General features: G+C 57.9%; 1 protein-coding gene across 1 annotated transcript in view; it reads left to right on the top strand.

Moving 5' to 3' along the window:
* The first annotated feature begins 1,514 nt into the window (after positions 1 to 1,514).
* Positions 1,515 to 21,667, top strand: part of ITPR3 (inositol 1,4,5-trisphosphate receptor type 3) — a 38,457-nt gene continuing 18,304 nt past the window's right edge. Inside the window, exons 1-26 of the mRNA XM_081045256.1 lie at positions 1,515 to 1,628; positions 3,272 to 3,358; positions 3,901 to 4,059; positions 4,249 to 4,347; positions 4,709 to 4,792; positions 7,220 to 7,366; positions 7,609 to 7,704; positions 8,261 to 8,311; positions 8,497 to 8,639; positions 9,628 to 9,727; positions 9,804 to 9,964; positions 10,421 to 10,562; positions 11,714 to 11,875; positions 12,408 to 12,580; positions 13,094 to 13,213; positions 13,607 to 13,789; positions 14,711 to 14,962; positions 15,046 to 15,190; positions 15,634 to 15,775; positions 16,450 to 16,649; positions 17,755 to 17,884; positions 18,343 to 18,400; positions 19,467 to 19,632; positions 20,593 to 20,757; positions 20,837 to 20,911; positions 21,325 to 21,450. Coding sequence (XP_080901382.1) covers positions 1,530 to 1,628; positions 3,272 to 3,358; positions 3,901 to 4,059; positions 4,249 to 4,347; positions 4,709 to 4,792; positions 7,220 to 7,366; positions 7,609 to 7,704; positions 8,261 to 8,311; positions 8,497 to 8,639; positions 9,628 to 9,727; positions 9,804 to 9,964; positions 10,421 to 10,562; positions 11,714 to 11,875; positions 12,408 to 12,580; positions 13,094 to 13,213; positions 13,607 to 13,789; positions 14,711 to 14,962; positions 15,046 to 15,190; positions 15,634 to 15,775; positions 16,450 to 16,649; positions 17,755 to 17,884; positions 18,343 to 18,400; positions 19,467 to 19,632; positions 20,593 to 20,757; positions 20,837 to 20,911; positions 21,325 to 21,450 — 3,465 coding nt within the window. The 5' untranslated portion in view covers positions 1,515 to 1,529. The remainder of the gene's footprint in view (positions 1,629 to 3,271; positions 3,359 to 3,900; positions 4,060 to 4,248; positions 4,348 to 4,708; positions 4,793 to 7,219; positions 7,367 to 7,608; positions 7,705 to 8,260; positions 8,312 to 8,496; positions 8,640 to 9,627; positions 9,728 to 9,803; positions 9,965 to 10,420; positions 10,563 to 11,713; positions 11,876 to 12,407; positions 12,581 to 13,093; positions 13,214 to 13,606; positions 13,790 to 14,710; positions 14,963 to 15,045; positions 15,191 to 15,633; positions 15,776 to 16,449; positions 16,650 to 17,754; positions 17,885 to 18,342; positions 18,401 to 19,466; positions 19,633 to 20,592; positions 20,758 to 20,836; positions 20,912 to 21,324; positions 21,451 to 21,667) is intronic.

Here is a 21,667-nt window from a genome sequence, read left to right as displayed (position 1 = left end):
CAGTGACAGGGGGACTTGTGGGAGCCCTGGGAGCTCAGGCTGAAGAGGCAGGAGGACTTCCTAGAGGGGGTGACATCCTACTTCTTGAGGCTGAGTAGAACAGCATAAAGACATACTCTCTCCAACAAACGGAGTGCGTGTTTCCGGAAGTGATGTCCAAGGTGGGCTGGGCGGGGCGGCCCTTGGCGGCTCCCTGTGCTTATGGAATTGACATTTCCCCCTCCCTTTAAGGAAGTTTTGTCTTCTCTGAACTTTGACTCACTCTGTTTCTGCTCCTGATGACACCTGGGACCTCTGCCTGCTCATGGGCTACATGGAAACTCCAGTTTCACTTTTAGTTCCCAGGGCCTGGAGGGCCAGCTTTTACCAGAGCTGGGACATAGCTTTCCTTTAGAGGGCAGATAAGAGGGGCTGAAGGAGGGGGCTCCTCGTCTCTGTGATTTGCTCCCTCAGCGGCCAGTTTCCAGGCTCCCCAGCCCACCATCTTTCTCCTATGTGCCAAGCTGCTGGGGCACTGCTGTTGTGGAGGCACAGCCCTGCCACAGGAGGGGGTCTTAGAGGCCATGAGCCCACGCCCTTTTGCAGGGTGCGGTTCCCTCCTGTGATGGGGAACTCACTGCCTCCTAGCACAGCCCTTGTTCTTGTCAAATAGGCCCATCTCCTGTGCCAGCATTTCACTGTGACCCAGAATCCTTGTCCCCACCCACCACACTTTAGAACAGGATTTTCCAACTCAGGGCTCCTTTGGATAACTAGAAAAATCTGACACCCTTTCTGCAGTTTGGGCTTATAAAAATCACTCTTGAGTGCTTATTTTGTGTGCTTTCCAAAATAAAAATTGTAATATCGAATTTGTTTCTGGAATTTTGATCGGCTCTGTCTTAGGTTGAGTTCCCTAAGTCGGGGAATTATTGAGAGGGCTCAGGAGGAGAGTGAGGGAGCTTCGCTCACACAGGGCAGGGGGAGAGCAGAGCAAGGATGTGGTTTTAGGGGAAGAGAAGGCTTAGTGATCTCATTGGGAGCTCGAGAGTGACGGGCACACAGATAAGCTCCCAGAGGTCGGGCTGTTACCTGCCTGGTCGGCCACTGGGTGCGGCTGCCCCTCTGGGGGGACGGGGGGGGGGTGTGATGTAACTTTACAGGCATCTGTGGGCACGATGGCAGGTGGCCAGAGAAGGAAGCAGGTGTGAGCTGTCAGGCGCCAATGTCCACAAAAGCTGGGCACAGACACCAAGGGGTGGGGGCCCAATAGTCTCTGATGAATCTCCTGTGGGGCAGAGGGCAGGTGTCCATCTCCTAGATGAGATCCTGCTCTCAAACCTGCTTCTGGGATTCTCCATTCTACCCAATCCAGGAGGCTCCAAGTTCTGTGGGGTTCTCCCAAGCACTGCCTATCGGTGGGGGGAGCCGAGGTGGGATTTGAGGCAGGGCTGCAGGCTGGGGTTCCCCAGGGAGGGCCTCGAACCCCACATGAGCCCCTCTCTGTCCTCCACCGCCCTCCCACAGACTGCCTCTTCAAGGTGTGTCCTATGAACCGCTACTCAGCCCAGAAGCAGTACTGGAAGGCCAAGCAGACCAAGCAGGACAAGGAGAAGATCGCCGACGTGGTGCTGCTGCAGAAGCTGCAGGTGCGTGCACACAGGTGTGCACTGCGTGTGTGCCTCGGGAGCCCAGGGCACACCCGGGGCACGCCCTGCTTGTCAGAGCTCACGGGCCCCATGGCGGGCTTGGTGGTTTTTAAAACCCCAATATGCAAGAGATGGGCGTGGGGCTGTGAAGGAGGTGAGGTGGGGAGTGCTGTCCTCCCAGTGACCCACTTATCTGTGTGACCCCTTGTGCCACTCAGAAGAAGGTGCCCCTTCCTCCAGGCTGGCCCAGCCGATGCCCGGGCACACGGCTCAGTGAGTGGTAGGTGGACTGGGGTTCAGCTCCCACCCAGTCCTTCAGCTGGACACCGTGGTGCAGTGAACAACCTGTACAGCTGTACATGGAGTTACCAGTGGCTCCAGGGAACCTGATTTGAGAACTAGTCTTAACTTCTTTCCTTGTTTTATAGAGTTGGAGCCTGGGGCCCGTAGAGGGGGCTGGGCTGTCCATGGTCACCCTGTGTTTGCAGTAGGGTCTTGATGGCCCCTTGGTCTCTGTTCCACATTGCACTCCTTGGGCACGTGGACAGTGCACAGGGGAGGGCCTGCTGGTTGCCCACGGTCTGGGCAGTCCTCTGGACAGAGCTCAGGACCCTAATCCCAGGCCCCCTGGAAAGGAGAGTGAGAGGCTTTGGCTGTATCAGCAACTTGGCAGCCAGCTTCTGACACTCTATGCAGACCTTGCTTCCTTTTGTTCCTTCCCCTGAGAAGTGGTGTGAAAATGGGGAAAGGGTTGTCTCTACCCCATAGCTGTGAACTGGACTAGAGACAGGTGGTTGGGGGTGGGCTTCCTGAGCTCTGTTGTAAGTAATCCCATCTCTCCTCCGGGCTGGGGCTGTCATAGGCTTCCTCCCCGCTGCTCAGACATACACTCAGAACCAGATGTGGTCACACAGCCACACACTGTAGGTCTATGGAAGGTCACGTGGACACAGCAAAGCTACCCAGCAGCCACCCGCACTCCTGCCTCAGTCATGAGGCCCGGGTAATGGGACTGAGGGAAGGAAAGGGGCAGAGGGGCCAGTGTTCTCAGGGAGTGCCAGTCTGATGGAGGAGACAGAGCCTATCCTCAGGCAGCTTCCAGTCTAATGTGACAGCAGTGTCCTTAATGGGACGCAAACCAAATCCGCAAAGCACCAGAGTTGGATCCATCAGCATTGAATATGGCCAGTCAGGAAAGGCTTCCTGGAGGCAGTGGGCTAGGAGCACACACAGTTTTGGGGAGGGAGGGTCACAGCAGAGTGGAGTGGATGAGAAAGAAATGGCACCAAGCATGCCTGTCAGCGTTTGGGCTGGGGCCGGGGTCCCATGTTGGGGCAGCAGGAGTGTGGTGAGATGGGAGTGGTGTCTTCTGGGGGTGTCCAGGGGCATAGGGGGCTCTAGGGCCAGTTGGCATGCCCCCTCCAGAGGGAAGTGATGGAGGGGGGTGGGGCAGGGGTGAGGGATTTGGTTTCCTGGGCTGCAGGCTGCATGACCTCGAGCTGCACTTCCACGCTTGCAGCCTCAGTCCCTCTCAATAGTGGGAGGGCACGGGCTAGATGGCATCTGAGGGTCACTCTGGGTCAGCGCCAGGAGCTCTGTTCGTATGGGGAGCGGGCTTCTCCACCTTGTATGTGTCTGCACAGCATGCAGCCCAAATGGAGCAGAAGCAGAACGACACGGAGAACAAGAAGGTGCACGGCGACATTGTGAAGTACGGCAGTGTGATCCAGGTGAGACCCCCCCCCCCACTGCATCTCCCCTTGAGGAGGCCTGGGATGCTGTTGGGTGGGGGGGTGCCAGCCGACATGCCCGTGGTGGCTTTCTTCCCCAGTGGGTGGCTCTGGGACCTTCTCTGTGACTGCATATCTGTTTCTGTGTGTGGCCTGAGTAGCATGTCCAAGGGTGTGTTTTTCAGCATGGTTGTCACCAACCTCGATTCTGGGGCCACGTGATCTGGGTTCAAATCTTGGCCCCGTGACTTAGGCAAGTTGCTTGACTTCCCAGCGCCTCAGTTTGCCCATCGGGCCCGTGATAGTACTTCCCGCTTGCTTGTGGGAGTGCATGAGATAATACATGGAGGGTATTTAGAGCAGTGCTAGCTTCTTTTGTGACTAGGTGACCAACTGGGGGGGTGTGTGTGACTGCACGTGTTTCAGTCTGTGTCTGACACTGTGAGCATCCAGCTGTGGCCCAGGGTCCTGTGGCCCCCAGTGCCCCCTCTCTGATGGGCTGGCCTCCTGGGCTCCCTCACCCACACCCGCCTGCCCCCCAGCTCCTGCACATGAAGAGCAACAAGTACCTGACAGTGAACAAGCGGCTGCCGGCCCTGCTGGAGAAGAATGCCATGCGGGTGACACTAGATGCCACGGGCAACGAGGGTTCCTGGCTCTTCATCCAGCCCTTCTGGAAGCTGAGGAGCAATGGGGACAACGTGAGGACAGGGCCGGGCTGGGAGGGTCTGGGGGGGCTGCAGGCCACAGCTCCAGAGCAGCTTCTGTGTGGTCTTTGAGGCGGGGCCTGGATGAGGGCATATCCATTTCTTAGAGGGGCAGACGGAGCCAGAGGGAGGCCTGGAGGCCTGACCCTTCCCACCCTCACCCTGCTCTGCCTGTCCCCATAGGTGGTCGTGGGGGACAAGGTTATCCTGAATCCTGTCAATGCCGGGCAGCCTCTGCATGCCAGCAATTACGAGCTCAGCGACAATGCCGGCTGCAAAGAGGTGAGTGGGTTGGTGGAGCCAGCCCTGGAGGGGAGAGGTGACCCCACACCCCTGAGGGTACAGAGCCTCCCCCTCCCCACCAGGGTCTCTGCCTCTGATCCCCTCTGGCCCGCTGGACAAGCTGGGTCTTACTGCGCTCCCACCTGCGTCCCAATGTTGCCCCCAATTCTCCATCCCACGGGTGGCATCCCCAGGGCAGCTGGGCTGGGGTCTGCAGGCCCTGGCTGGGAGGAGACACCCCTTGTTGTGCTCTAACGGGTTGGGTTGTTCCTCCCCTCACCCTTCTCTGGGCTTTCAGTGCTGCCCTCCTCCCTAACCTGGGGGTCTGCCTGGCATCACGGGTCTCTTCGCCCTTCCCCAGGTCAACTCTGTAAACTGCAATACCAGCTGGAAGACCAACCTGTTCATGCAGTTCCGGGACCACCTGGATGAGGTGTTGAAGGGGGTAAGGACGGGGAGAGCCCCACTGCCGCCCCGCCCGCTGGCTGCCAGCCCCTGCCTCACAGGCCCCTCCTGCCTTCCCCCTCCTGCCCAGCTCTGCTCCCCATCTGGCCCTCCTGTCCGTGTGCCCCCTGCTCTGCCTCTGCAGCCCCTTCAGCCTCCCTCTGCACACCCCCAAGCCCTCTCAGGGGTTCCCCCCCAGGGGCCCTTGCACAGGGGCCCACCCACCAGCCCCAACCGGACCACCCCTTCTGTTTTCTCTGGCCTCACAACGCCCCTCTCCGTCCTCTGCAAGACCTGGCTGGTCTCAGTTTGCTCACTAGCTAAGGAGGTCAGTCGGTGGACTGGGGTCCCCATCCTTCTACCTTGGGGTGGGCCCAGATCCTTTGAGCAACCTGTTCCCTCCTCCGTGCCTGCTCCATGGTCTGGGCCAGACTCCCTGCTCTTTGCCCTATGCCCTCTTGGCAAGGATGTGAGGCTGCTGAGTCAGGCCCTGCGCCCTGGTTCCAGACCTGCCGATGTGGGCGCTAGAACATAAGGGGTTGGCAGGTGCAGAGGGAAGAGCCGGTGTAGGACAAAGTACTGCTAGAAAGTACCGCAGGAACGACTGGGAGGGTCCAGAGCAGAGGGTGGAAGGAGGGCTGGAGAGAGCGGAAAGAAACCCTGAAAACCAGACTTGGGGACAGAGAGGAGTGTTCAGAGCTTCCTTCAGTGGACTTGTAGGGGAGGGAAGCAGCCTACTGGGGTGCAGGTGGTATGTGGAGGGGAAGATGAGAGGGACAGATCTGGGTAGCAAAGGGGGTAGGATTCCTCAGGGAGGGGAATCAGCAGGTACACCTGGTGGTGGTACCTGTGAAAGGGTAGGTGACAGGCCCGCGGGCAGTACCTAAGGAGGCAGCCCCCTGTTCACTGCACAGAAGCCTGTAGTGCTCCCTTTGCCGTCCTCCCACAGCCAGGCTGCTCTGTCAGATTCTCCTGTCCCCCCTCAGTCCCTCACCCTCCTCCTCGCTGCCGTCTCCCAGGCTATTTTCCCATCTACCCATGCTGTGTGCCTTTCCCTCTGTCCCTTAAGCCTTCTCATCATCCACCCGTCCGTCAAGGCTCAGCCCATGTGCTACCTCCTCCCAGAAGCCTTCCCTGATTATACATTCTAGCCCCAAAGCTGTGCAGCACTTAGAAAAGGAAGCATCGCTGGGCCGAACGCTGAGGTGCTGCCCAGAGTGGTTTCAGTGAATCTTTTGTGGATTCCAGGCCACTGGGACGTGAGACTTGAGCTAACAAAGCCCACCCCTTGTTTGCTGTCAGCCTGCACTGCCGGGGTACAGCAGTCACTGGGTTCTGCCTAGTAACTACCCAATCTGTGTATATTCATTCATTCCTTCGTTCACCCACTCATGCGTTCACTCCACAGATGTTGGCGGAGTACTTTGTGCCCAGCGCAGTGTAGGGAAAACAGATAACGCCATCAGTGATCACCATGCTAGGAGCAGCAGCCAGGCCGAGAGCCTGCGGGGGGCAGGCTCGCTGTGGGAGGAAGTGTGGTGGAGAGATGAGGGTGTCGCCCTGGAGCTGCGGCACGGATTCATGTCCCATTTGTCACTAGCTACGTGACCCTTGGCAGGATGTTTACATTCTCTGTGCCTGGGTTTCCCCACCTGTGAAATGGGATAATGTGTTTCCAGAGGGTTAGTGCGAGGATCAGGGGAGGAAGTTCATGTAAAGGGCTCTCACGGTAGCTGGCACCTGGTAAAAGTGTAGTGTTACTTCATTATAGAAATTAGAATCCTCACAATATCTGCAAGGAGGTCATAATATTCCCATTTTACAGAAGAGGAAACTGAGGCTCAGAGATGTTAAGGCCTCGGGTGGGATACCAGTGGTGTCAGGGGGCGAGGTCACACACACAGCTTATCAGAGCAGAGCCAGGATCCAAATTTGGTCCTCGTGTCCAAAGCTATGGAGTTGAACAGGTCACCATCCCTGCACTCGGGCTGCTCCAGTCCAGTGGGGAGCAAAAGGAATGGGAATGATGTATCAATAGGCAGAAAGGGCCCAGGGAATCCCTCCTGTGTGACTTAAGATTGATCTTTAGGGGTCAGGCAGGGTTTCTAGAGAGACAGACTAGGGAGGGAGGTGATCAAGGGCAGTTCCAACATGGAAGGCTGGGGAAGGCTCTGGGTAACAGCATGTCCCTCCTCAGCTGCTTGGAGTTTCCGAGTTTGGGGTCTGGCTGAGGGCTGTGGGCACAGTGCCTGGCTGAGGGGTCTGGCTGCCCTCTGGTGGGTGAGGCTCCGCGTGCACCTCACTCTCTGCTCGCTGGCGCTGGCAGGAGCATGCAGGGCCCACTCAGCTGCATCTACACCTGAGGCAGGTGGTGTTGGCCCCCGGGACGGTGTTTGTCTTTCCCGAGCCCACACCCTGCCGCCTGCAGGGAGACGTGGTGCGGCTGTTCCATGCAGAGCAAGAGAAGTTCCTGACATGTGACGAGTACAAGGGCAAGCTGCAGGTCTTCCTGCGTACAACGCTGCGCCAGTCTGCCACCTCGGCCACCAGCTCCAACGCCCTGTGGGAAGTGGAGGTCAGAGCCCTGCTGCTGCCCAGGGCCCAGCCCTCCTCTCCAGCTGTGGGCTCCACCCTTCCCTCTTCTCCCAGCGCTCTGCGGGGTGGGAGGTCAACCTCTGCCTCTCCTCTGTTCCCCTCCCTAGCCAAGGGGCCCGGGAGGTCCGGGAGCCACCTACCCAGAGTTCCAGTGTCCCTTCTCCCGTTGAGCTTTCCCTCCCTGGATAGCCTCACCCCTGCCTCACCCCTGTACTCCCTCAGGTGGTCCACCATGACCCTTGCCGTGGAGGAGCTGGCCACTGGAATGGCCTGTACCGCTTCAAGCACTTGGCCACAGGCAACTACCTGGCTGCTGAGGTGAGTGGAGAGGCAGAGGGCATTCTGGGAGCTCGGGCTGTGTGTGCTCATGGGCATGCACGAGTGTGTGTGTCTGGTGCACGTCCACACAGATAGACGTGTGCCTGTGGATCCTGGCTTGTCTGTACTCGTGTATTTAACAAATACTATCAAATAAGCGCACGATTGTAAATAAGCCTAATAAATACTATTGTGCTGCTACATGCCAGGAGCCATTGTAGGCATTGGGATACAGCAGTGAGCAAATTCCCAGCCTTGTGGAACTTACATTTGACCCCCGTGTCTATCATAATGTGCAGGCTTGTGTGTATTGGGGGATTTGTGTGCATGTTCAGCGGTGGGTCTGTGGAGGGTGTTGGGGAGGGCAGGGCCCTGAGGCTCTCATTGCTGGTCCTCCAGGGCTCATGTGGGTTTTGGGGCTGTGGTGGGCACCCCTGGGTGGGTGCGGCTGTGTGCCCCGACCCAGGGCCATTATGTGGACTTTGCTTTGGGGTGGGAGTCATGTGGGTATAGCTTAGTGTCCAGTAGCTCTTCCCCCTCTTGTATCTTTGTCCAGGAGAACCCCAGCTACAAGGGTGATGCTTCTGACCCCAAGGCAGCAGGAGTGGTGAGGACCAAGCCGGCTCCAGGGCCAGGGGAAGAGGGACCGTGCATGGCTCTCGGGTTGGGCATGGGAGGTCGTGAAACCCTCGGAGGCGGGCTGGAGGGAGAAGGCCTTTCGGGTGGGATCCCAGTGGTTTCAGGGGGCGTGAGGACGGGGGGCTCCTGCCTGAGTTGGGGTGTTTATCCCAGGGTGCGCAGGGCCGCTCGGGTCGCCAGAACGCGGGGGAGAAGATCAAGTATCGCCTGGTGGCTGTGCCCCATGGCAATGACATCGCCTCGCTCTTTGAGCTGGACCCCACGACGCTGCAGAAAACGGACTCCTTCGTGCCCCGGTGGGTAGGCACCATGTGCCTGGGGGTTGGTCGGGGTGCCCAGGCTGGGCCATCCTGTCCCTGATCTCCCTGCGTCCTCTGCTCCTTTGTTCTCCTGTGGTCCTGTGGCCTCAGGACCTGCCTGACCTGTCCCTCTGGGGATTGAGCTCTGAGGTCCATAGGCAACTAACCGCCATCGAATGCTTGCCATGTGCCCAGTCCTGAGTGCTGCCCACACTGGGTGATGCTTTGTGCTAGTTGCTTTATCAAAATTCCTTCTCTCCAGTGTTCTTATCAGCTGGTTGCCCCGGTCAGTCTGGGTGCTCAGGCACAGGCTGCATGATAGTTTTTCTGGGGTACACTGGGTTGGGAGCTGGGCTCTGACCTGTAAGGCCCTGAGATTCTCGGATGTAACGTCGAGAAACTGCTGGGTGTCATTCAGGCGTTAGCATTTACTACCTGTAGGACCTCAGGCGCTTAGTTGTTCACTGTACCCCGATTTCCTCACCTGTCAAGTGGGAATATCGAGTCGACCTCTTACCCGCGCTGATGGGAGAACAAATTGGTGGAATAAATCATATAAGGCCCACAATCCCTTACTTGAAACTCTGGGGCTAGATGTGTGTGGAGATTCAGATGGCTTTTCATTTCAGAAAGATAATTATGTTTCATAATCAAAGACACGAGTATTTCTGCATGTTGACACTACAGGGGACAAATAGTCTAAACAGCCTCCTTTGTCCAAATGAATTTTGGTCCCATGTTTACAAACAGGTCTTGGCTTTTGGAGCGCTTTGGGTTTGGGGGGTGTGGGTGAAGCCCGTGGCCTGGCCCACAGTGTTCGCTGGTGCCTCTGCTCTGCCTCCTACCTGGACGGGACCTACTGCTGTCCCATGGCTACTGGGTGTGGAGTCAGGTGGAAGATGTGAAGCCGCAGGGGGTGCGGGAGGGCACCCAGCTCGCGCGCTCCGTGGTACACTCCGTGCCCTTCCCCGGGCTCTGCCTGCAGGAACTCGTACGTCCGGCTGCGGCACCTCTGCACCAACACCTGGATCCAGAGCACCAACGTGCCCATAGACGTGGAGGAGGAGCGGCCCATCCGGCTCATGGTGCGGGCCGCCCCGGGCGGGGCCAGGCTGGGGTCTGAGCGTGGCCCTGGCGCCCTACTGACCCCTGTCCCTGCAGCTGGGCACCTGCCCCACCAAGGAGGACAAGGAGGCCTTTGCCATTGTGTCAGTTCCCGTGTCCGAGATCCGAGACCTGGACTTTGCCAACGATGCGAGCTCCATGCTGGCCAGCGCTGTGGACAAACTGAACGAGGGCTTCATCAGCCAGAACGACCGCAGGTGGGCTGCGCGCAGGCTGACGGAGATTTTCTGGGAGGCTGGTCCTCCTGGGATCTGCAGTTCATGAACAGAGGACTCACAAAGCAGAAGCTGGGCAGCTGGGCTGGCATAGGGGAGACACAAGTGGAGAGTGGCCCCGGGGGGCCCTGGGTGGCCCAGATCTCTGCCACACTGCTCACGCACTCCCAGAGCTAACCCTGTGACGGAGCTATCATTACCCTTGTTTTACTGATGATGGGACTGCAGTTCAGAGAGGTTGAGAGACTTGTCCAAGTTCACACAGCTAGTAAGTGGCAGTCAGAATGGAGCCCTTGTGCCCTTTCAGATTGGAGTACACTGAGAGGCTCTGTCTTAGGGCCACTTTGGAATCTGGGGGTGGGGAGCACGTGATAGGTCCTGGGAGCTTTCCCAGGGTCGGTGCCTCACACTTGTCATCCCTTGTGTCCCTTTGTGAAGGTTTGTCATCCAGCTGCTGGAGGACCTGGTGTTCTTCGTCAGTGATGTCCCTAACAATGGGCAGAACGTCCTGGACATCATGGTCAGCAAGCCCAATCGGGAACGGCAGAAGCTGATGAGAGAGCAGAACATTCTCAAACAGGTGCCCGTGCCGACAAGTGGGGCCCCCTGCGGCAGGCCTCGTGGAAGGGGCCACATGACAGGGAACAGTGTGCCTCTTTAACACGTGTTTGCTTTTTCCCGTCTCCAGTTGAGCTGCAATCTCCTGCAGTTTCTTATTGCCCCCTTTTAATAAAAATAACATATGCTGGGCACTTACTGTGTGCCAGGCACTGCCCTAAGTGCCCTACATGTATAAACTGATTTGATCCTCTCAACCTGTGGAGTTCCTATTATTATCTACATTTTACCTGTGAGGAAACGGAGGCACACAGAGGTTGGAGTACACAGCTAGGAAGCAGCGGGGTCAGGATTTGAACTCAGGATGTTGGGTCCAGAACTTGGTGCTTAAAAAACGTTTTTTTCCTAAGCCTTTTTTATGACAATTTTCAAATATTAAGAAAGTATTACATCCGCTGCCTGAATTCACTTGTCACCATTTTGCCAGTTTGACTGTATGTAACTCGGCATGTATACACCCATCCTCCATGCATGCGTTTCAAAATTCCCTGAAGTTTTCCGTGTGTATCTCCTGAGAATAAGCATACGGTCCTATGTAAGCACAGTACTGTTATCACACCTAAGAAAATTAGCAATAATACCCAACACATACAGAATTTCTCCACCTTTCCCAAAATGTCTTTTTAAAGCCTTTTTTTTTTTGAACAAGGGTCCAAGTAATGTTTTCTTACTCGATTCACTTCTATCCCTTTGGTCTCTGTTGTAGAATAGTTTTTCAACCCCACCTACACTTGCCTTTTAAAATTTTTATAATTCCTTTTTTTTGTAACGAGATAGGCCTGTGTCTCTCTGAAGCTCTGGCCACACCGGCCTGGCCTGCCTTTTCTCTTAGCCGCAGGCTCCTTTGTTCTTCTCCTAGACTCTGGCCCAGGCCCAGGATCTGAATTGGGATTTAAATTCACGTTGGCAAGGGTGGGCTGAGGCCAGCGTGGGGATTCCGGCCGGAAGGGAGTGAGGGCTGGAGCTGGCCGGTGGTGGGTAGGCTGGGGTTGTAGTCCTGCTTAGAATGAGCTCAGGGTTAATGTGAGCGTGGCTTTGGGGCTTAGGGTGCCTGGGGAATGAGGGGTGCAGGCAGGGGTGGGGGAGCCCTCCTCACTCTCCCTGCTTCTCCAGATCTTTGGCATTCTGAAGGCCCCTTTCCGTGACAAGGGGGGCGAGGGCCCCCTGGTGCGACTGGAGGAGCTGTCTGACCAGAAGAACGCCCCCTACCAGCACATGTTCCGCCTCTGCTACCGGGTGCTACGGCACTCCCAGGAGGACTACCGCAAAAACCAGGTGCCCGCCCGCTGGCCCGCTCCCCGTCTGCTGCCCCCACTCACGATTCGCTGGCTTGCTCAGTCCCTCACTCGTGCTTTCATTCAGCCAGCAAGTATTTACTGAGGCACATGTGTAGCAGGCACTGTTTCAGGCCCTGGAGACATGGTGGGGAAGTAGACACTTGGGCTGGCTTCCCGGGCGTGTCACCTGGCTCCATCCCCAAAAGGGCCTTGTGCTGGGTTCAATGCTCTGTTGCCATCTTGAAATTCTTGATGTTTGAACAAAGGTCCTGCGGCTTCAGTTTGCACCGGGCCCCACAAATTACATAGCTGATCCTGCCAGATAGACAAGGTCCCTCCTTGTGGCGGTTTCACTCTGGTAGCGACAGACCTCGCGCTGAATAACTGTATTGTGTAAATACGCGCTTCTGCCCAGTGCAGTCTTCCTCTCCTGGACCCCCACCTTTGTAGGTGTCAGGCCCCTGTCTCGGTGCTTGGGGCAGTGTTGTGGAGCCAGCTGCACCCCATGACCCCAGCCCGTTTGCCCCCAGGAGCACATCGCCAAGCAGTTTGGGATGATGCAGTCCCAGATTGGCTACGACATCCTGGCTGAAGACACCATCACTGCCCTGCTGCACAACAACCGCAAGCTCCTGGAGAAGCACATCACCAAGACCGAGGTGGAGACCTTCGTCAGCCTCGTGCGCAAGAACCGGGAGCCCAGGTGGGCCTGCCGCCCTCCCCACTGCACCCACTCCCTCCTCCCTCCACCCCTGCTCAGGGTAGAAAGTCCGCCACTGCTGGTTGTTAAATACTGAAATACTTATGCCTCTGTTGGTAAACTGCCACCTCTCTGAAGAGCCGGCTGCCCCCCGCTCCTCACTGGGCACCCTCCCAAATTGGGCCTAATCTAGCAACAAGAGGGCTGCCACCTGATGCAGCAGGGCCCTTAAGCCCTTCTCCGGTGACAATGTCGGTTCCTGTATTGAATCAGTTGTTAAATATTTTGAATATCTTTGTGCCTCCTTTATCCCGACGCCCCTGGACCCCACCTAGGTCCCCCCCTGCTGCAGGGTGGTATCCATGGATTGTGCCTCGCAGCCCATCTCCAAGCTTTGGGGAGGGAGCAGGAGCAGTCCCTGGTCCAGGGAGCCTGTGCTGCCGGCTGGGGAGAGCGGGCCTCGTCCTCAGGCCAGCCTCTGAGCCCCCTTCCCCACTCCTGTTGTCACCACCCCAGGTTCCTGGACTACCTCTCTGACCTGTGTGTGTCCAATCACATTGCCATCCCCGTCACCCAGGAGCTCATCTGCAAGTGTGTGCTGGACCCCAAGAACAGTGACATTCTCATCCAGACCGAGTGAGCAGGCGTCCCACACCCAGGGCTGCGCCCTGCCGGCTCCCCAGCCGCCTCAGCTTGGGCCCCGACTGGGTTCAGGCTAGAACTGGCACCTGTGCTCTCTGCAGATACGTACCAAGTGCCTGCTGTGTGCCCACCTCTGTGCTGGCACTGTTGGTAGGGGTGTGGAAGGGGGCACAGAAGAATGAGCCAAGGCTCCTGCCCTTAAGAAGCTCAGGGTCTGTTTGGGGTCTTAAGCTGGAGGCGGGTCCCCCATGGAGGCAGCATGGGGGCCTGACTGGCTCTCCGCCGTACGCTGGGAGGAGAGCACTGTGGCCAGGCCTGCTCGGGGAGGGCTCTGGGCATGCGTCCTACCCTCGCCCCGCGCCCTGTGATGATGGCGTTGGTCTGCAGGCTTCGGCCAGTGAAGGAGATGGCGCAGTCCCACGAGTACCTGACCATCGAGTACTCGGAGGAGGAGGTGTGGCTCACATGGACCGACAGGAACAATGAGCGCCACGAGAAGAGCGTGAGGCAGCTGGCGCAGGAGGCGCGGGCTGGCAATGCCCACGACGAGAACGTGCTCAGCTACTACAGGTATGCCTGCCCCAGCTCCTCCCCGCCGTGCTGCTGTGGCCTTTGGCCTTCTCTGGAGGCTCCCACAGCTTCAAGGGGGCCTCCTGCCTCCACTGGCCCGCAGCGCAGTGTTCCCCAGGGAGACTACGTGGAGATCGAGCAGCCCTGGGTGCCCTTGAGACCAGGCTCAGCTCAATGAGAGGCCTGAAAGAAACCCAAACCAGTCTCTGCACGTATACTTTAAAAACAAGAATACTAGATAACCCTTGTCAGATGCTCACTATATACCAGGTACGGTTCAAAGCCCTTCATCCATGTCACAGTAACCCTGTGACGCAGGGACCATTATTACCCTCATTGTAAAGTTGGGGAGACAGGCACAGAGAAGTGAAGGAACTTGCCCAAGGTTACGCAGCTATCCCTGGAGAGCCACGGTTCAAACCCAGGCTGCCCGGCTCCGGAGGCATGGTGGGTAATGCCGGGCTGAGGAGGAAGCGTGATGTCACCCGGTGCAGGACAGAGCTGCCCACAGTCCGCACTTCTGCAGCTCTGCCATCACTGTCTCCCCCTTTGCACTGGCTGCTCACCCTCCCGTCCTCTGTCCCCCAGTCTTGCCCTCACGCCCCTGCCTGAGGCTGGTTCCTCTCACTGCAGGCTTCTTTTCACGTCCCTGCCTTTCTCTCTGCCATCCCTCTTCCCACGAAGACCCGTCCTGGCTGAGCCAGACAGCGTTCTCCTCCTTAGCAGGTTGGGGGAGATGTGCAAACACTCATAAATCTAGACTTTCCTTTCACGTCTCTTACTCAGAATTGTGTCCTTCCTGTGACAGTGGCCGGTGCACGCTTTAGCCTAAGTCCCGTTGCCACTCGTGCGGGTCCTCTACAAGTCCCCCAGTCCGCACTGCCCTCCTGCCACGTCCTCACCCGCCTCCCTGCCCCACAGGTACCAGCTGAAGCTCTTTGCCCGCATGTGCCTGGACCGACAGTACCTGGCCATTGACGAGATCTCGCAGCAGCTGGGTGTGGACCTGATCTTCCTGTGCATGGCAGACGAGATGCTGCCCTTTGACCTGCGTGCCTCCTTCTGCCACCTGATGCTGCACGTGCACGTGGACCGCGACCCCCAGGAGCTGGTCACACCTGTCAAGTTTGCCCGCCTCTGGACTGAGATCCCCACAGCCATCACCATCAAGGAGTGAGAGCGGGGGAGAGGGCGGGCCGGCAAGGTCGGGCGGGGAGGATCTCTAGGACCCTCACGCCTCACTGCCTCCCCCCCAGCTATGATTCCAACCTCAACGCCGCCCGAGATGACAAGAAGAACAAGTTTGCCAGCACCATGGAGTTCGTGGAGGACTACCTGAACAACGTGGTCAGCGAGGCCGTGCCCTTTGCCAACGAGGAGAAAAACAAGCTCACCTTCGAGGTGGGCTGCGGCTTGGCGGGCTCTGGCTTGCTCCCTCAGGGTTCTCACTTGCTCCCAGGGGTCGGGATCCATGACCTCAGTTACCTCAGCAAGGACAGAGGGACAGTATGGACTGCTGGGGCTCCCCGAGATGGAGGCTTCTCTCCTCATCAGCGGGGCTGGGTGGCAGGCCACTGCCAGGAGCCCCACCGCTTCCTGCATTTTTGTCCTATCTGCCCCACCATAGCCTCCTTTTCAGGCTTCTTAGTAACCCACTGGGGTGGGGCTGCTCCTGTCTGGGACCCTTGGTTCCTTGTTCAGGCAGCCCCGCTGTCTTAGGGGAACCCCACCCTTATTGCATCCTTTTAGCCCTGGTTTCCTGAGCTGGCCCCGCCCTTCTCAAGGCCACGCCCATCACGCCTTGGTCACGCCCATGCTCACCCCGCCCCGCCCCCTCTCCACAGGTGGTCAGCCTGGCGCACAATCTCATCTATTTCGGCTTCTACAGCTTCAGTGAGCTGCTGCGGCTCACGCGCACCCTGCTCAGCATCATCGACTGCGTGCAGGGCCCCCCGGCCATGCTGCAGGCCTTTGAGGACCCAGGCGGTGAGGCTTTGAGGCCATCCACCATCCACCCTGTTCCTCAGTCTCCTCTTAGCACCGGAGGTCCTCTCTGGTCACACTCCTGTACGGCCTGCCTCCTGGCTCTGCTGCAAGGGGGCGTCTTCCTGCCCAATCCCCTTCAACCTCCACTGGACCAGCAGGGCTCCCTGCCCAGGCACTGTGGTGACCCCAGGGTCTGGGCGAGATGCCTTCCAGTACAACTTGGTCTTGAGGGAGTAATGAGAGAAGAGCGGAGACACAGGCCCTGCCTGGGGAGCTTGCAGTCAGGAGGGGGGACACAGCCCTGCCATTGGGGAATATAGGGAGTAAGGAGGGGCAGGCGGAGGGGCAGGCTGAGGGACGAGTCACAGCCCTGTCGTTAGGGATATGTGAAGGTCGCATAAACTGAGCTAAACAAAAAGTGCATAGAGACTGACACCTGGTCTTTAGTGCGCTCCAAACATTCCCCTCAGCTCCTTATGCCCTGTAGCAGCAATGATCTCAGTTCACCTTTGCCCCTCGTTTTTCCTAGATTTGGCTTAAAGCTCACCTCCCCCAGGAAGCCTTCCTGGCTTAGCCTTGCCCTTTCTTTAGCATGGCTTTGCCCTGCAGTTAGTTGGTGGAGACAGAGTTAGCCCAGGGGCCCCTCTGACGCCCCTCTGTTCCCCACTCCTCAGGCAAGAACGTGCGGCGGTCCATCCAGGGCGTGGGCCACATGATGTCCACCATGGTGCTGAACCGCAAGCAGTCTGTCTTTGGTGCCTCCAGCCTTCCTGCTGGTGCTGGGGCTGCTGAGCCGCTGGACAGAAGCAAGTTCGAGGAGAATGAGGACATTGTCGTGATGGAAACCAAGCTGAAGATCCTGGAAATCCTGCAGGTGGCCAGGCCAGAGCATAGTGGGAGGTGCTGGGAATAGGGCAGGAGAGCACGGGGAGGCTGAGTGGGGTATCTAGCACTGGGAGTCTCCAGGATGATTGGCTGTGTAACCCAGTGGTTCTCATACCAGCAGCATCAGCCTCACCTGGGGACGTAGAAATGCACATTCTTGGGCCCCGCCCTAGACTGATGGACCACAAACCCTGGAGAAGGGGCTCACAGTCTGTGCTGTGACAGGCCCTGCCAGTGATTTTGGTGTGCACTAAAGTCTGGCTCCATCCCCCCACTGCACAGATGAGGAAAGGAACAGGGGAGGGGACTTGCTTGTGGTCACACAGATTTTGAAGCACAGCTAGAGATTTGAGAGCCACTTTTCTGGCAGGGCAAGCACAGTCTTCCGTCTTCTGGGTTTCATCTGAGACTCCCCGCAATACTTGGGGAAGGGGTTGTTAAGGTCCTGAGAAGGGATAAGGACCTTGCTTTTGCTTTGCTGCCCCCAGAGGACAGGTGGAGTAGTGCAGGGACCTCCACTGCGAATCAGTATGGGCAGGGCCTGGTCAGGAGTCAGAGGAGGGGGCTTCTGGGTCATTCCCGGGCCTGGGGCTTCCAGATCTGAGTTCTGGGCGGTGGCCAGAAGCTCTGTGCCCCATGAGGAGGGACACCAGTCAAGGGTGTGTGCAAACCCTGTGTCCTCCCCCCCGCCCCAAAGTGGCCTCTACTGTCTCTTCCCAGTCCTTGGTTCCCCCCACCCGCCCCGGGAGCCCAGGGTCTGTTTGGCAGAGCGGGATGGGAGGACAAGAATTGGCCTTTGGACCTGGGGATCTTCCTTCCCTTTCCTGTCAGCGTCCAGCCTGGGAAAGAGAGGCTGAGTGGTCTGGGGTGGGGGCGTCTCGCCTCATTGTAGAGGAGGTACAAGAGCTGGGGAGAGGGTGCCCTGGAGCTCCCTGGGGAACAGGGTCTTGACTGTTTTGTTGTGATGTCCTGGAGCATCCCCGAGGAGCTGTGCTGAGACCCTGGCATGCTGGAGCTGGTTCGGGGTACCTGTCACCCCTCCGGGAGTGGGATCGGCCTCCTGTCCTCAGACCATACTCTCCTTCCTTCTCCAGTTTATTCTCAATGTCCGCCTGGATTACCGCATCTCCTACCTGCTGTCCGTCTTCAAGAAGGAGTTTGTGGAGGTGTTTCCCATGCAGGACAGTGGGGCCGACGGCACCGCCCCTGCCTTCGACTCCACCAGTGAGCCCCACCCCTGCCTTCACCCCTGCCCAGGCTGGGGCTCACTTGCCCAGGGGTACCCAGCAATGCGTGGAGCCTGGGGGACACTGGGGGCCAGCTCCCCAGCCCTGCCCCTGTTTCCCAACGTCCAGTGGCCTTTCTTCTCCATTGTCTCATTTAATTGCTGCAGTGAGGGGGAAGGGCAGGGATCATTCCCTCCATAGAGGGGCACGGACTTGCCCAAGACCACAGCCAGTCAGAGGCTGAGCCACATCAGACCCTCAGGCCAGAACTCTGCTCTGGCCCCTGCCCTAGTGGGTTCTACTTCAACCCCAGGAAGGGGCAGGCAGAGGGCTGCCACCCAACCAGGTGGGGAAGGAGGTGGTTTGAGTGTCTCCCTGCTCCCTCACCCCTGTGCTCACCATCTTTCCTGCACGTGGACCCCACCTGCCCTCATCTGCCTTTCTTGCTCCCCACAGCTGCCAACATGAACCTGGATCGCATTGGGGAGCAGGCGGAAGCCATGTTTGGAATAGGGTAAGGCCAGGGTTGAGGTGTGGGGGATCTTTAAATCACGCCTGGGGTTGTGTGTGGGGTTGCGTGGATGATACCAACACAGGCTTGAGACCCCCTCGGAATGATCTGCATTTCCCAAGGCTGGCGCTGGCCTCTCCCTCTCTGTTATACCCCCTGCATCCCCTTACCCTGACACGGGCAACGGGACCCTTGGCTATCTGCCCAACCCCAGTGATAATAGGGCCACTGGGGGCCCACTGTCACCATGGTCACTCCCCTGCCTCCAGGTAGGGCAGTTGTGCCCCTGTGCCTCAGGACTTGGCCAGGTAGCTGGGAGGACGTCTCCCCCGCCCCAGGGATGTGCGGTCTGCTCCCCAGAGGGCTGGAGTGGGGAGAGGCCCCCAGGAGTTGGGGGCTCACCCATTTCTACGCTGCGCCCTTGGCGTCTAGTGAAGTCTTTGGACCCTTTCTCAGATGGCATTTTTAAATTGATAACATAAAGTGCATAAAATTACAAAGGAAACCAGTGGCACTGAGATACAGTTATCAAACTATTGAAGAAAACAAATGTGAAGTGACAGATATATATGTGCTTGTTTATTAACACATTAAATAACAAGCTGTGCCGAGGTGTAATTGGTACCATTACTCCGAAGTGGTGATAGATGTAAACGATATTTCACAATTTCTGTAACAACTCTAAGGTGATATGAAAACATCTGTGATTTTTATTGGTGACAAAATCACAGGTACCACTAATTTTTTCTCATTAATGGAAGTGCTACCTTTTGGTTAGAGATTGGTAAAAATAAAGATGTAGTTTTTCCCCATCTCTGTTCATGGACCCCAATTTCTGTCCATGAATCCCCTTGAATCTTTGCTTCAGTTGCTTAACCAAGAGGTGCCCTGTGGGACCTCAGGGGGCATGGGGGTCACTTGGGGAGCTCAGGGCAAAGGCTGTTTATAAACTGGTGAGAAAAACGTCAGTATTTTTAGCACACGTGGCACTGGGCGCTGAATGGGTGGCAGGGAGCGTGCGTGTCCCCTGGGACAGCCACGCCCACTGTGCCCACACCTGGTGCTGCAGGAAGACCAGCAGCATGCTGGAGGTGGACGACGAGGGCGGCCGCATGTTCCTGCGTGTGCTCACCCACCTCACCATGCACGACTACGCGCCGCTCGTCTCGGGGGCCCTGCAGCTGCTCTTCAAGCACTTCAGCCAGCGCCAAGAGGCCATGCACACCTTCAAGCAGGTGCTGCCCCCGCCTCAGCTCCCTGGCCCTCAGGGAAGGGGAGGGAGGCCCGAGGACCACCAGGCCCCGGCACCGAGCAGGCAGGCTGCCCTGGCCACACACTGGCCTACGCTGGGCACTGGGGGTTAGCAGTGATGGAGAAGGTGCTCACAGCTCAGAGGGGAGCTGGAGACGCACATTGGGGTTCTCGGTCTTGCTGAGCTCCTTAAAGGTGAGCGCCACGTCTTGGCCACTATCTCCTCTCTGCCTGGCTCAAGGCCTATCGTTTCTTATGATGTGGACAGCACTTTACAGTTTGCAAGCTCTGTCACGTGCACCTTTGCTAAGTGCTTCAAATCACACCTGGCATGCAGTTAACCCTCACCGAGGTGACTGGGTTTGTTATTGTGATGTCATGTGGTCTCGATGGCTCCCTGTGAAGTGGGACTAGCATTTAATGAGTGCTTGCTGTGTACCCGGCACCGAGCATTGGACTGGCATTCATGGAATTCTTGCAGCAGCCTTGACAGTGTGGTTATTGCTCTCATATCTATTTTACAGAGGGGGCAGATCGAGGTCCAGGGATTGAGGTCCTCCCTTACCCACTGGCCCAGAGTCAGGGCTCAGGTCCCTCTTTCAAGCCAGCATTCAGTGATGACAGAATGCTCTGCCCTGCTCTGGTTAGGGTCTGAGTGAACAAATGACAGGCCATAATAGCAAGTGACACGAGGCAGTGCGTGACTGAGGCCAGGTGATGAGGCAGCTCATGACAGGGAGTGCAGCCTGGTCTGAGGCCATCAGGGAAGGCTTCCTGGAGGCAGTGGACTTAGAGCAGGGCCATAAACATTGGCTTTGGCTTGGCGGAGAAGAACAATGGAGGAACGGGGATGCCAGGAGCAGGAGCCTGGAGCAGGGCAGGCACCGGGAATCTCTGGACCTGGGGTGCCTGTGTCGCCAGGCAAGCCCATCCCTGACCTTCAGGTGCAGCTGCTGATCTCAGCCCAGGACGTGGAGAACTACAAGGTGATCAAGTCGGAGCTGGACCGCCTGCGGACCATGGTCGAGAAGTCGGAGCTGTGGGTGGACAAGAAGGGCAGTGTTAAGGGCGAGGAGGTGGAGGCGGGCGCCACCAAAGACAAGAAGGAGGTGCGTGGGGTGGCGGGGAGCTGGGGCCGGGCTCCCTGGACGGGCTGGGCCCAGCTGACCCCAATCCCTGTGCCCCCAGAGGCCCACGGATGAGGAAGGCTTTCTGCCCCCGCCTGGGGAGAAGAGCAGTGAGAACTACCAGATCGTCAAGGGCGTGAGTGGCCGGGGTCCCCAGGGACGGGGTCTGCCTGCCCTGGAGGCTCGGGGCCAGGCCTCTGTCTCCTCCCAGCGCTGCTGGCTGCTGGCCCTCAAAATAGACATCTTCCAGCTTTTCCTGCATGTGAAAAACAACCCTGCCATGGTCCAGATGGAATTATTTTAAAGCCGAAGGAATTTAATGAAATTCCATTTCACAGTCATATTGTTCTATTTACTTTTATGGGTGGAATTGGGTTTTTAGTGCTCCCCTGCCTTACGATGATCTGATTCAGTGGCCATGGCCTTCTTCCCCCTTCCTGTCTGCCGCGTGCTCTGTGGTGGGCAGGGCGCTCTGAGCAGCCTGAGGGGTGGGCTGGGGGGGGGCCTGAGGAGGAGGGTGGGGCTCCGGCTCACGCCTCTCCCCTGCAGATCCTGGAGCGGCTGAACAAGATGTGCGGTGTCGGGGAGCAGGTGAGGAAGAAACAGCAGCGGCTGCTCAAGAACATGGACGCCCACAAGGTCATGCTGGACCTGCTGCAGATCCCCTACGACAAGGTGACCTCTGACTTCTGACCTCTGACTCCTCAGGGCAGCTTCAGCCTGCACCCTGACCTGACCCAAAGCACATCCCCAATGCTGGCCTACGCAGACTCACCCTGACCTTGCACCCTGACCTGTCTGTCTGTCCCCAGTCCCGCCCTGGCCCGGCTGCACACTTAGCTTCCTGTCAACCTCCGCCCGTCGCACATTTCCACACCCTGCCCCGGGGGCC

This window comes from Rhinolophus hipposideros, assembly GCF_964194185.1.
Source record: "Rhinolophus hipposideros genome assembly, chromosome: 3".
NCBI classification, from domain to species: domain Eukaryota; kingdom Metazoa; phylum Chordata; class Mammalia; order Chiroptera; family Rhinolophidae; genus Rhinolophus; species Rhinolophus hipposideros.
Note: the sequence above shows the minus strand (reverse complement) of the source record. Positions and strands in the feature narration are given on the sequence as shown.